Source organism: Marmota flaviventris, chromosome 11 (assembly GCF_047511675.1).
Source record: "Marmota flaviventris isolate mMarFla1 chromosome 11, mMarFla1.hap1, whole genome shotgun sequence".
NCBI lineage: Eukaryota > Metazoa > Chordata > Mammalia > Rodentia > Sciuridae > Marmota > Marmota flaviventris.
In genome coordinates, this window is record NC_092508.1 from 65,316,128 (window position 1) to 65,331,285 (window position 15,158).

The 15,158-nt window shown below is 33.2% G+C and overlaps 1 protein-coding gene across 3 annotated transcripts in view; it reads left to right on the top strand.

Annotated features, from left to right (window-relative positions):
- The first annotated feature begins 284 nt into the window (after positions 1-284).
- Positions 285-15,158, top strand: part of Scn9a (sodium voltage-gated channel alpha subunit 9) — an 82,693-nt gene continuing 67,819 nt past the window's right edge. For 2 of the 3 annotated variants that reach the window (XM_027946025.2, XM_027946027.2), the window contains exons 1-6: positions 285-542; positions 2,514-2,632; positions 2,984-3,073; positions 3,612-3,740; positions 5,467-5,558; positions 6,553-6,765. In XM_027946025.2, coding sequence (XP_027801826.2) covers positions 285-542; positions 2,514-2,632; positions 2,984-3,073; positions 3,612-3,740; positions 5,467-5,558; positions 6,553-6,765 — 901 coding nt within the window. Of the gene's footprint in view, positions 543-2,513; positions 2,633-2,983; positions 3,074-3,611; positions 3,741-5,466; positions 5,559-5,677; positions 5,770-6,552; positions 6,766-15,158 lie in introns of all 3 variants that reach the window. The other variant, XM_027946026.2, reaches the window with a different exon arrangement.

Here is a 15,158-nt window from a genome sequence, read left to right on the forward strand (position 1 = left end):
TGGGATAACTGGGTCAAAATGGTGGTTCCATTCCAAGTCTCCTGAGGAATCTCCATACTGCCATCTGTGTTTTTGCTGCTCACTTCTTCTGCAGTGCTAAGGATCCAACCCAGAGCATTGTTATGCTAGGCAAGTGCTTTACCACTAAGCTATACTCCTAGCCTGTTGTTATTTTTTAAGGTGCCTACCCAGGCAGCAAAACATCAAAGTCGGTATTTCTTCCTTTTTACCCAGGCCTCTTATGTAAGGAGCTGAAGGGGAAATAAAATATACAGGATGAAAATATGGCAACGTTGCCACCCCCAGGACCTCAGAGCTTTGTCCACTTCACAAAACAGTCCCTTGCCCTCATTGAACAACGCATTGCTGAAGAAAAAGCAAAGGAACCCAAAGAAGAAAAGAAAGATGAGGAGGAGGATGGCCCAAAGCCAAGCAGTGACTTGGAAGCCGGCAAGCAGCTGCCCTTCATTTATGGAGACATTCCGCCTGGCATGGTGTCAGAGCCCCTGGAGGACCTGGACCCATACTATGCAGACAAAAAGGTGAGTTCTTGGGACATCAATGGCAGGTTTCTGTTGGCTTCCTTCTGTACAAAAACAAACAAAAATTTAAATTGAGGTTATCTTGAACTTAGTAAACATATCATCATCAAAATATTAAGTTAAATACATATGTAGTAAGTTCAGAATATGTGTTCAAAATATATTAATGAAATGTATTTTTCATTAATCCAGATTTTAGTGTTGCTAATTTGGTTTCTTTAGTCTTTTTAAAGTGTTCAGTAGTGTAATATTCTGCCTTTGTGGATATGACACACTGATCCCCCAAATTTCAGTCTTTATTTTTCCTGCTCATAATTATTTCCTGATTGTATAAACTCAAAAATTTCATTAAAATGTTTAATACAAATGAAAATTTCTGATTTAAAATTTTAAACACAAAACTCATTCTTTTTTTTATTTTTCAGATTTCGAGAACAGGGTAGCTTGAACTTGCCAAGGCTACATAGCTATGTTATGACTTCCATGCTAGCTCGGACTCTTATCATCACCACCTGTGATATAATTGTTCACATTCTTTCTATCTATTTGTAGAAAGAATGGATGAATGGATTTTTTTTTTAAGCATGGAGTATTATTGCTTAAGAAAAAATAGTTGTACTCAAGGACTACTTATTAATTTTAAAACTGATATTCAATGTGAAAGTGATTTTTATGTCACATTTAGACATACCTGATGTAGTGAAAGGGAACAGGAAAATAAGAGCATGTGAAAATAATTGTTTCTGATTGGCCTCTTGAGCACTTGCTGCCACATACAAATAAAAGGGCAAATTCATGAAATTATCTCCCCAGTTGGGTTAATGCTTATGGCCAGAAGCCCACTGATAAACCTTAAGATAAATTCTGTAAGCAACATAATGAAGGCTAAGGCAGTGCCTTCTAGATGACACAAATAACTTGGCTGCCATGACAGGGATTTAAACCTGGTCTTTCTGATTTCTAGGGCAATGGCTTGGGTTGTTTTAATATTTTCCTGTAGCAGTTATTTTCTCATTTGTTTTTCACTTCTCACATACCAAAGTGATGGATAATGTCACTCGTTACACAATGGATATAATATTTTAAGAAAGCTTATTTTTGCTTTTATTATTTTTTAAAATTACCATGGATGGTTGGCAAGAAAGGTTTTTTTTTTTTAACTTATAATGTTTTAATTTTAGCCATTACTATTATTATAATTAAAATAGGGAAATTGAACTGAATGATTGGAAGGATTCTTCCAACTCTGACATTCTTTAAATTTATGAAAATATATTTTGGAAAAACTCATTTACTATTAACCATGACAATTGTCAGAAAGTATTAAAATTCTCAAAATTTGATGATTAAAATTAGAGGTGCTACTTTCTGCCTGGTTAGATTAAAATGCAGTATAACGGGAGAGAAAGAAGTTATATTTAATTGTTTGTTTAGTTATTTATTTTACTGGGAATTTAACCTAGGGGTGTTTAAACACTGAGCCACAGCCCTTTTAATTTTTTTTTTTTTTTTTTTTTTTTTTTTTTTTTTTTTTTTTTTTTTTTGAGACAGTGTCTCTCTAAGTTGTTTAGGGCTTCACTAAATTACTGAGGCTGACTTTGAACTTGCAATTCTCCTGCCTCAGATTGGAATTATAGGCATGTACCACTGTGCCTGGCAAAAATTGTATTTTAACTAATTTCAGTAGCTACAAATTATTGTTGCTATTGAAGAGATAAATGAAAAAGAGAAAACATAGTATTTTGGAAGTATTAAGAAATGCATGATTATATATATAATTGAAAAGAATCAGAGTTCATTGGTCATGGTGATATTGATAGCTGTGTTGTGACACTGAAAGCAACTTGCCTGAGTTCAGCGGCAGTATTTTTTAAAGATGACACTACCAGGTGAAGCCCAACTGCTGTTATCATGTGCTATACTGAAATTTTACATTCTTAACTTCATACTGTTTTCTTTTTGCTCCTGCAGACTTTTATAGTATTGAACAAAGGGAAAGCAATCTTCCGTTTCAATGCAGCACCTGCTTTATACATACTGTCTCCTTTCAGTCGTCTGAGAAGAATATCTATTAAGATTTTAGTACACTCATATCCTTTCCAAAATATATACTTGAAAGATATTGAAGAGCAAAGTTTTTACTACTGTATTAGAATATAGGTTTTAGTCCTTTTGCATCTTGAATGACCCTGGTTTTAATTTATGGATTTCAATATAAATCAGTGTAGATTTCAGGATTAGGAGAATGTCATTATTAGCATTTTTATAATATTACTTTTATTTATTTTTCAAAAAACCAAAAGAAGAAAGAAAGAAAGAACCAAAACTATAAGCTCCTTTAGATTCTTTTCTAAGGAAAAGTTGTTCATATTTCAACAAGTATTATCATCCAGTATTCAAAGTTCCTATTGTGTCTCTTGTGTTCCTTGATTCTAAGCTACCTTATTCAGCATGCTTATCATGTGCACTATTCTGACAAACTGCATATTTATGACCATGAGTAGCCCTCCAGAATGGACCAAAAATGTAGAGTAAGTGGATATATATTTTAATATAGTTTCACATTATCATTTTCATCCTTTCCTTTACTTCTAGAAAGTTAGCTTCATAAAAATCATGATGTTTATCCTCATCCTATATAGTTGCTTTTCTTTAATTTATTTTTTTCTCAATGCTATTATCTCACTAGCAGTAGATTAGAATAATTTGATACAATATTTTCAAGAACAAACTCATCAGCTCCCTTGTCCTGTTCTTAAACATGTCATCTATCTCTTGTTCTTGAGTGTATTTTTGATAGGAGGAACCTAGGAATTTTCTAGACAGACCTAGCACCTATGTTCTTGGTTATTTCAAGCATCTCCTCTGTCTGGAAATGTTTCTGATATGTACATTTTAAGAATTTCTGGAAAGAACTTTATTGCAATTTATTTTAATAGAAAGTAGGTCCATAAACAAAGAGCATCTGCCAATAGATGTCTTTGGTTAATCAGAGGACATAAGTAATAAAGATTTACACAAAGCTATATTCTTTTCACACCTAATATACCTATGGGTTCCTGTGTTTAGGTACACTTTTACTGGAATATATACTTTTGAATCACTTGTAAAAATCCTTGCAAGAGGCTTCTGTGTAGGAGAATTCACTTTCCTTCGCGACCCATGGAACTGGCTGGATTTTATTGTCATTATTTTTGCGTAAGTACTCTCATTTTTTTGGAATGGCGAACTCATGAAAATCTCAGACAGCACTGTAATACAGTAAGAACAACCCATGGGGTCTGATTTTTCCTGCATACATAAGGGTTGCAGTTAACAGAACAAGAAGCTGTATGAAAGTTACTTGTTGATAGGTAAATAATACGTTTTTCAGATAGAGTATTTCCCATTCAAATATATATGACATCAAGATTGATCACCTTGCTTCATGCTTAGCACTTGAGTGAATCACCTATGTAGTGCCAATTAGGTGCATTTTTTCCAAGATTTTACTTAAGAATCTTAAAAATCTGTAAGAAGTACAAAAATATCCTCAAGTTATTTATAAGTATGGTGCTCTTTTTATTAACTTGTATTATTCAAGGACTAATGCGGGGGCTGGGGGTGTAGCTCAGTGGTGGAGTGCTAACCTAGCACATGTGAGGCACTGGGTTTGACCCTCAGCACCACATTAAAAATAAATAATATAAAAGTATTGAGGCCATCTACAACTAAAAATTTAAAAAAGGGCTAATACATGTTTTAAAATAAAAAAGTATTTTATGGGAATTGTCACTATTTACTAGACCTAATATTAATGCCTTTTATATGCATTCCATATACATCTACAGTTTATATTTGAGGGAAATATTACATCAAGACATATTTTTTAAACAGAGAGAGAGAATTTTTAATATTTATTTTTTAGTTTTCTGTGGACACAACATCTTTATTTCATTTTTATGTGGTGCTGAGGATCGAACCCAGCACCCCACGCATGCCAGGCGAGCATGCTACTGCTTGAGCCACATCCCCAGCCCAAGACATATTTTTAATTTATTTGTATTGTTACTCTTCCCAAATGTGTTTCTCAGAAACATTTATTTATCTTTAAACTCAAACTTAGGTACAGTATTTTCTATTACTTTGAATCATAAAAGTAATCTATGTTCTTCGAATCCTTTAAGCAATTCAGAAGTGTCTTAAGATTTCTAGCCTCTGATTCCCTCACCAGAGACCACCTCCTTATTCATCAGACTTCCTATTTGGGGGTCACATATGATGTTGTAGTTCCATCTGCTTCCTGCCGATTAGAAACTTTATGCTAAAACAGATTACTCTTCTCGTAGTCTTTTTTTTTTCTATTGATGCAATTCATAACCATGAAATCATCCTCTTAAAGTGTGCCATATAGTATTTTTAGTATGTTCACAGATGTGTAACCATCACTATGGTCTAATTTGGAGACATTTTTACAAATGACCCTGGACCTGGACCCATCAGCAGGCACTTCCATTCCCTTCTTCCCAGACTCTTGGAAAACATTCACCTTTGTTTTTTTTTTTTTTTTTTTTTTTTTTTTATGGATTTGCCTCTTCTTATGAATGAACTCATATAGTATGCAAGTGTCTGACCTCTTTCTCTTAACACCCTGTTTTCAATGTTTTATAGAAATTTAAAAATCTGTATTACTGTAATGTTGCTGGGCTTGTAATTGAAGAATTTGTTTAAGCAGTTATGCAGTTGATATTATAGTTTCATCTTGTTTTCATCAAAGGAGCCAAAGCAAAACCAATTAGATTAAGTTAGTTAAAATTAAAAAAAAGACTTACAGAACTATCTATTTAATAAAGAGTAACAAACAGAGAAACTACCTTGACTAAAGGCACAGGTAAGTATCATAGAGTCTATCTAAATTCTGAATAACTCTGATTTAATTCTACAGGTATTTAACAGAATTTGTAAACCTAGGCAATGTTTCAGCTCTTCGAACTTTCAGAGTATTGAGAGCTTTGAAAACTATTTCTGTAATCCCAGGTAAGAAGTAGTTGGTGTGAAACATTAGGTTACTCATAACTCCAACTGTTTGGGAGTTGTTCTTTGTCTGTTTGTGTGTGTGTTGTCACCGTGTTTGTGTATAAACTCCCCTATTGCAGATATGTGACAGAGTTTGTGGACCTGGGCAATGTCTCAGCGTTGAGAACATTCAGAGTTCTCCGAGCATTGAAAACTATTTCAGTCATTCCAGGTGAGAGAGGGATTAAACACAAGAGCTGACTTTGATCTTTTGGAGGAAAGATAAAATAAATTTCTCTTATGTGATTTTAACTAAGTGTGAGACCTTTCATTTTCCCACAATCACTATTAAAAGTCAGCCTTTGAGTTTAATCAGTTGCATGGGTGTTGGAGAATGAGGATGACCAAGTTGGCTCACATCTCCACTTGAAATTTTCCCTCCTGTCTAAGGGCTCACTTTCCATTTGCTTTTCCAGGAAGGAAAATTTCAATTAATTTTAAATGCTTCCCATATATTTTGAAAAATAAGTAAGAAACATCAGCATGGGGGTATTGCATGAAACAGTTGTTTTATATCTCTCTCAACGAACCATTTCTTAATTGAAAATGAGTTCATTCTAAGTTGTCATTATGTGCTGCAATGCAGTTTCTTACTTGTTCTGGTGCCATTATAAAGAGATGGTTTGTTTGACCAGTGGTTTGAATTATAAGTTACAAAAATTATGTTACTAGTGAGAATGAATATGATTTGAGCAACCAAACTATTCATTAGACATCTTGAATATTCCTTGGGAATATTTTGCTATTATTAATCATTTGCTTTTCTATGTATAAACAAGGTATACATAAAATGTCAAATCTGCCCTTGTGAGCTAGTAGGCTTTTTTTGAGTTAGATAACTTAAGATCATTGACTTGATAGAGTGCATGCATTTCTAGGAAATCTGGTGTTTTGTTTTTGGTTTTCATTTAGAGGTTTTGTCATTATGAACATATTCTTTTTTCTCTATTGACAGGCCTGAAGACCATTGTAGGGGCCCTGATCCAGTCTGTGAAGAAGCTGTCAGATGTCATGATCTTGACTGTGTTCTGCCTCAGCGTGTTTGCTTTAATTGGGCTGCAACTGTTCATGGGCAACCTGAAGCATAAATGTTTCCGGGATGAACTTGAAAATAATGAAACATTAGAAAGCATAATGAATACATATGAGAATGAAGAAGACTTGAAAAGTAAGAATGTCTCTGTAGTTGTTAAAAGGTTGAAATAATACTAAAAGCATTGCTCTCTTTTAACAATGAAATGTTGCTTAAATTTTAATTATTTAAAAATCATTCGAATATATAGAAAGTTGCTACAATGTGAATTTTTATCATGGTATATATGATTTTTATAAATCTGCCTGATTTTTAGCTTTCTAGCAGTTCTGGTAATAAGAACAGGGATAATTCCATAATTCTCAATTTCTGTAAGATAAAACAGAATCAATTTGTTATAGAAAAATAAATATATCTATGAATTAATAATATTAGCCATTTCATCTGACTATATATGATATATTTTATGTTATAGCTTTTTATAACATATGCTAATATTTATTATATAATGTGATATATTATTTGAAAATAAAATCACATTTTACACTTTAATTATAATTGACATAGATAATAAGAAAAGTGCTAATATTAATAATCAAATATTAAAATATCTATCTCTTTCCCATCCATGTCCTATGGGGGTGGTGGACTCGGAGTTCCTCTACCTGAAGCAGGCTAGTTGCAACATAAAGCTCTCAGAAAAGAATAGGGACAGGGGGATCACACTATATACAAAAGTAGTTTTAAAAAGGGAGGGCAAGACAGCTCTATGACTTAGGGGTTGAACTTCCACACTGGGAAGAGAGAGGGAGTAAGCCGCATTTCCTTTTTTTATACAAGGGAACTTCAAAGGTTTTCTACAGAACCTTCTTCACCAAATAAGGCAGGAGGTGGGCTGTCCAGGCCCAATGGGTCACACCCAATTCCAGAGCTACTTCCTATCCCAGGGAAGACTGATCACTGATCACCAGCATTGTGTAATCCATTAAGTGGGAGGGGCCACAAAACAGCATGCAATGTCAGACCCAAATCTCCTTGGCTCAAGTCTAAGTTAAGATGCTAAATAGCCCAGGAGTGTCCTCCCACATCTCCTGGTAATATTTCTATGGATTTGTCTAAAACAAAGCAGTTTGCTCTGCTTTATCAATGCCACTCTTATAACCAGTGATAAGTTTTATAGCTTTTTCTGATGGCTTACAATATAGGTTGGTGGTATCATATCAACTATTAATTCAGTAGAATTAGTTCTGTAGGTACAACAGGAAATGGTCTGCTCTGTCTTGGAGTCTGCTTAATTCTGAATTATATTTTAGAGTGTCATATATAAAGCATGAACTGCATATTCACTGAACAGTTATTCCTTATGACAGTGTATTTCACAAAAGCTATTGATAAATATTAGGTAAAAATGAAATTAAAATTTTACTTTCTAACACCTATAGTGTTTCTCTATGTTGATGCTCACATGAACACATAAAATTTAATAGCTAATTTGATCCAGGGAAGAAGGCAGAAAAAAGAAGATGAAAACAGGAAAGCTAAAGGTTTATAAAAAAAGTAACTGATATATTTTCCTTTAATACTACCATTCTGTTAGGAATTTGGCACTTTTCTTTCTTTTTCATTTTCATCTACTGTTTTTGTCTGTATTTTGCTGCTGTGACTAAAAAGACAAGAATGATTTTAGAGGAGGAAACATTTATTTGGGGGCTCACGGTTTCAGAGATCTCAGTCTATATACAGCTGGCTCCATTTCTCAGGGCTCAAGGTGAGGTAGAACAACATGGCAGAGGAGTGTGGTAAAGGGATGTGGCTTGCATGATGATTAGGCAGCACAAAGAGACTCCACTTTCCAGATACAAAATATATATCCCAAAGGCATGCTCCCAAAGACCGCCCCCTCCTCCAGTGACACCCTACCTGCCTTAAATCACCACTCAGTTAATCCCATCAGGAGATTAATTGCTGGTTGGGTTAAGGCTGTTGGAACTCAATCATTTCTCTTCTAAATCTTCTTGCATTGTCTCACACATGGGCTTTTGGGGGACACCTCACATCCAAACCATAACACCTACTTTTCTAGTGTCTGATTTTTATAAATATGATATTGGATTCTACGTTTTATTTCCAGAGTATTTTATTTTTTAATTTACATATTGTAAACCTAATGTATCTGATGGATAATTGTTGATATTTACATTACTTTTTGTGAAATTGTAGCATTTATTTAAATTTAACTTTTTTCACAGAGTATCGTTATCATTCCTTTTATTCTGAATCTTTATTCCATTCTGAGTTTATAATTTGAATGTTTTTAAACCTTTGTTAAAAGAAAAACTTGGATAAATTTAACAGAATTTATCTGAGCAAAATGTTTGGTGAATCAGGCAGAATTCAGAACAGGAGAGGTTCAGAGAGCTGGACCCAATAATATAGGCAGACACTATTTATAGACAGAAGAAGGAAGTGACATACAGAAACAGCTGAATTAGGTATAGCTTGGCAGACTGGATAAATTGGCAGCCTATGATTGGCTAAAACACAATCACTTGTTATAAGAATGTTCCCTGAAGTTAGTTTATAATTTGTTTACATACTAAGCTAGGTTGCAGTTTCCTATGTATGGAGGCAGCTTTAGGACAAATTTAATTTAATAATTTCCTCCTTCTGGTCAGCTTCCCAATTTTGAGAGTTTGATTGAAACCTTGGGCATTGATGGCTCTCTGTCATCATAATAACCAACTTATTTGATCCCAGTATGAAATTCATATTTTTCTTGTCTTGTCTGCTGGATGTTTCTTTATGTTCTATTGTTTTCATATTTTAACTGTAGTGAGACCATTTGATGTATAATTGATTTCTGCATATGAGCATTTAAAACTCTTGAGAATATTCAGAGCACCCAAGAACCTTTACATGGCTATTAGAATATTAATATATTGAAGAATACTCCATAACAGGAGTCCCCACAAACTTAACTGATCAAAATCAAATATGCAAAAAATTAGCTAGAAGAGGAATTTACTTCCTTTAATCAAGTAGTTGGTTGATGGCTTGAAACCAAGTTTCTTTCATACCGTATATATTTATCAAAGTGCAGTAGGATATATTAACTACTTCTTCAGTAAACATGTAGTTCAAAACTATCCTATTATTTAAAATAACTTTGGTAAGAAAATTTAAAGAAGTTTGCTGGGCAACTGTAGTCTTTTCAAGAGTCGGTTATAATAGGTAATGTTTGAGACTGATTTAAAATCATAACCTTATTTACATTCATGTCAAACCAGGAAAGGAATGTTCTACTAAAAGATGCCCATTTTGAGGGATTTATGCCTACTGGAAATTTCCTGTTTAATCCATAGTGCAAATTAGAAGTGAAGAACAATGTTTACTTTGCAATTGATTATGACTTGACAGTGCTAACATTAGAATTCATAATAACCCACATTAGCCCCTTATTTGTGACTTATTGAGACAGGAAGTTGCCTTGGCATATGGTTAAATGATCATGATAGCATTAAATCTTCCACAGATAAAAATGTTCTAAAGAGCACAAGAGACTGTCCCCTGTGGGTGCATTGAACATTAGGAGTCAGCAGTAGGCAAGACCTGGTGATATTTATCAAAGGCTCCATTATTGTTGCATGGTTGGAGGCTACCATCAATTAAGGGATTAGATTTATAAATTTATTTACAAACTTTCAAGTTCTCTTTGTTGCTTTTATTACTTAATTTCTGGTATAATTTAGCTGTATATTCTTCACTATAGATTTTACCTATTTTCATATTTACACAAAGAATCTACACAAAGAATACAAGAATATGAAAATGTATTAAAAAGGACTAAAAGTACAATTTAAACAAATAGTCACACTTGGAATACAAGTGAAATTTGTTAAAGGGTAAACTAGAAAATTTTTTAAGCTCATGTAAGGATTTAGGTTTTACATGACATATCCAACATTTAGGTAGATTCAAAAGCTGTTGATTATGAAGTCTTAATTATGACATTATCTGGCCAAGCATAAACAGAAAGTAAGCACAGGAAAAAGAGGAAATGGGCAAAGTTTTCATGATGACAGAAAAGAAAAGTCTGGATTCATCTCAAGAAAACTTTCCACATCTAGGTTGTTACCTGCTTCTGAGAAGGAATCTCAAAAGGTTAGTTTTATCTTCAGGTCTCAAATGGATGTACAGTAGGGTCCTCTTGAGCTGAGAGATGTGAGTCCAAGATTGAAACCATGAAGTTTTGCTGCAGTAGGAGTGATGAGGAGACCTTGGTATGATCTCTTCCAAAAGGGCTCAAGGGCAAACGTCTTTTATTGTTACTTTGAAAAGATCCAGTCTCTGGGTTCTAACTCCTGAAGGGTTTGCCTGTCATCGCTTGGTGTCACGAAGGGCTTTTATTCCCTGTTGTCAAACTTTGCTTTGGAATTACACATAACAGCCTTGTAATGTTGAATCAGTTCAAATTCTATGTAAGAACAGGAAATACATGTAGTACTATGAGGGGAAGACACCTTCAAGTGATTATTTTATAAGGCTTTAATCCACTAGAGGTAGATCTCACCTCTATCAAGACCAATAGGGACACCTTTAGCCAAGACAATCCAGTCAGTCCTCTCAGTTTTGCCTAATGCCATTGTGGTTATTATATCTCATTTAACTATTTTGTAACCTTCTGAGTTAAATAAGTTTTCCTTATCACTGGAGATTTCTCTAGGAATGCCTCATGGAGAATATATACCTTCTAAAAACTTTTTAGCTATGCTACAGCATTGACCTTCCTATGTGGATAAACTTTCATATGCCCAACATTTATGTTGATAATTGGAAGAAATCCATTCATAAATTTTCAAATGATGCTATAGGTGACAGAAATGTATCACCCAAGGTTTTTATTTATTGTCTTAACAAGTTCATGGGTTTGATAATCCAAACATTGGCTTTAATTCATTTTAGCAATTTTAGAACAGTCACCTAAGCAATTATTTCATATGTTGTTTTTTTTTTTTTTTTTTTTTTTTTTTTATCATCTTAACTATTCCATGAGTCATGGAGTGCAAAACTCTTAAGTATGGAAGCTTTAAGGACATAGCCAAGACCAAGCATCCATCTCTGCATGAGACCACATTTAACACTGGGTTTACATTATTTTAAATACAACTTTTATTTCCCCAAATCAGGTGCTCAGATTTTGAAGAATTTCATTCAATTTCTGAAAAACTGCTAAGAATAAATCCATAAAAATAACTCAAAGAAGTTTGAGCATTACTATTTGAAATTACTTTTCATATAATTTTATATATATATATATATATATATAGATAGATAGATAGATAGATATATAGATATATTCATATATATATATATATATATCCCAACTAATTTAATGTATTTATTTTCATAAGAAGAAAGCTCCCTTGATATGTTCCAAGGGCCCATTGAAAAAATTCCAGAATTAACTTGAAATCAATAGAAATATTTAATATATCACTAGATTTTGAGAAGTTTATCAAAAATATTAAGAGGTCTAAAACACTTGCTAGATTACAGATCACATGAATAATAGTCATTCATTTAATCATAGTGACAATTTAAAGACTTCAAAAGGAAATATAAAAATCACATAATTGTAGAAAAATATTATGTCTTTTAATAGAAAAGACTCAAATTTTCTAAAGCCATCAAAAGACTAATAAATACAGGAACAATTGATAACATAGAATTATCTTGGTAAAACACAGAATCTTGGTTTCCTAGATCAATTACCTAAAAGATAAAGAATTTTTTTTTTTAAATTTCTTATTAAGAATGGACAAAAACTCCAAGAAAACTTAGTTGTTTTAACAGAGAGAACTAAATTCTAGTTTTGTATCAGTGTACTTTTTATATTTATACTAAAAAATTTTTAGAAAAACTTACAAAATAATTCTCTTAATCTTATCCAACTAGATCACATATAAAATTTCTTTCACAAAAGTTCATCTTCCCTAGCACATCTGACCTTGGTACAGTCCTTCAGTTATTTGTTCTATACTTTTCTCCTTTGTTGTTTTGAAATAACCAGCCACTTGACTTCAGGACAAAGATTACACTCTTACTTCCTTAACAAAACAAAGCAGCCTCACAATCTTATAGCTTTTCCCTACCCAAAGTAAAATTTACCTTCCTCATGTACCTGCATATAGAGTTGTTTTCTTCCTATTTCTAGTAATTCTACTTATATATTAGAATTATTAAATCTTAGTGACCTTAACTCTGCTCTGGAAGTGAACAGAGCATTGCATGAGAAAATTGGGGGAGTGGCAGAGGCCCAAGGTCAGACTGAGACAGTGACAGAGGTGAATGAGAGGTCGAAAATAAGAAAGGATAGTATGTATAGACAACACTTCAAGAAATTTGATTGTAAAGGGCATTTAAATAATGGGGCAATGGCATTTTTAAAAAAAAATATGTTTTTTTTTAATTTTTTAAAAAATAATTTTTTTAAAAAAAATTTTTTTAAAAAGCATTTTTTTAAAAAATATGGGTTTTGACAGGAAATTCTCTAGAAGTATAAATGGAAGAGTATTAATATATGGATTAATTCAGGAAGATAGGCAAAATCAAGGCCTTGAAAAAATAACAGAGCTGAGGAAAGATATCTCTGCTGAAGCAGAAAGACAGATGGTGGGGTAGGCTGCAGAGTTATTGAAAGGTAATTAAGTTCAAACTCAAGGGCTTTTATTTCCCTAGGGAAATATAAAATGGAATAATTGGCTAAAAGTGCAAAAGGAAGAGGAGAAATCTACAAAGGGTTTGAGGAAATGAACTGTATGATCATATTAAGGAATGGAAAATTGAAATTATTTTGATTGCCAATTTGATATTAAAAAACATCTATTCAAAATATATCAATTCACTTGGTTGGAAGAATTTCTCCACCAATATTCAGTCATTTGGGAGCAAACATGAAAAAGATAGGTGCCAGATTATATGTAGGTTGTGGTTCTGCCAGGTTAGCATGATAAACACAAAGATGCATAGAAGGTGAGGTTATTAAGGGAATGATAATAATGAGCGCCCATGGGTTTAATCTGGACAAGGAAAGAACTGAACTCAAGAGTCAGTTGCTAGATCATGCAAAGTGCTGAGGTAAGTGAATTGGTATTACTGAAGAAATCAAAGAATTATAATGGTAAAGGCAACCTACATAGGAAGCCTGAATATAATCGATATTGTTTTCTTGTTCCTATAGCAAAACCTTTTCAGAGGTGTTTTTAAAAATCCATTTTCAAATAAATAAACTCATTGTCTAAACTTTTGTTTAAAAATGTAAAATATATAGATTTCCCTTGATGTTACTGACCATCTACTTCAGTGTTTATCAAACACCCTTCTTGCTGCTATAGATGAAAGCAAGATTCAATTGCAGTTTGTAGCTAAATTTTCAGTGTCATACATTAATGTAATGTGGTTCTATGGGGCTAAAATGGGATTTGTGTTGCTCCTATTTTCTCAGTGTTTGACATTTAATAGAGAAAATTTTTGCAGAAACCGCAATGCTGATCTTCACTATTACTGTTTTTTTTGTTTTTTTTTTTTTGTTTTTCCCCTTGTCTCCATCCATACCTCTTCTCTCCTTGGGACTTTATCTCACAGAATGCAGAGTATCATTTGGGGGCTTTCAACCCCAGCCTGATCCTCTGCACTAGTTTTCTTGGAGTTGTCTTATTGCTTCTTGATAGGAAAACATACCCTCCACCTCCCAAAGCCCAAGCACACATTTGTTCCAAGCTGCTTTTCTAAGCAAGGCAGATAGACCTAACCATAGAATATGTTTTGCCATTTTTCTCTACTGATCCTGCAATTAATAGGATATTCCCATAAAATCTGCACTATAGTAAATAACAATTTTAGATTTTTGTTACAGTAAGTTTTGTAATTCTCTCTTATTTCTCATATGTGTTTCTACAACCTTTGCTATTATATTACATTGTCTTCTTAAAATAGATTTGAGAAAATAATTCATGTACCATAAAATTCCCCTTTCTAAAATGTACAATTCCTTTTTCAACCACATTCATGGAATTGTGCAAACCTCACCACTAATGTGAAATATTTTTATCTACCCAAAAGAAACCCAGTACCCATTCATAGTCACTCACCATTCCCTTTTGCCTCTAGGCCCTGGAAAATACTAAGCTGGGTTCTGTCTCCATGGATTTACTTACTCTGTACATTAAACACAGATGAAATCAAACAATATTTGGCTTTTGCTATCCTTTCTTTCACCAAGCATGTTTCAAAGTTCACCCATGTTGTAGCACAAGTCCACAATTCATTTCTTGGTTTGTTTGTTTGTTTTCTGTGGAGCTGGGAATTGAACCCAGGACCTTGTGCATATGAGGCAAGCTCTCTACCAACTGAGCTATATCCCAGTCTCACAATTCATTTCTTTTTATTATTACATTTTAACATTTCATTTTGAGCATATACTATATTTTGTTTATATTTACCAGTTGAGAGACATTTTTCCCTTTTGA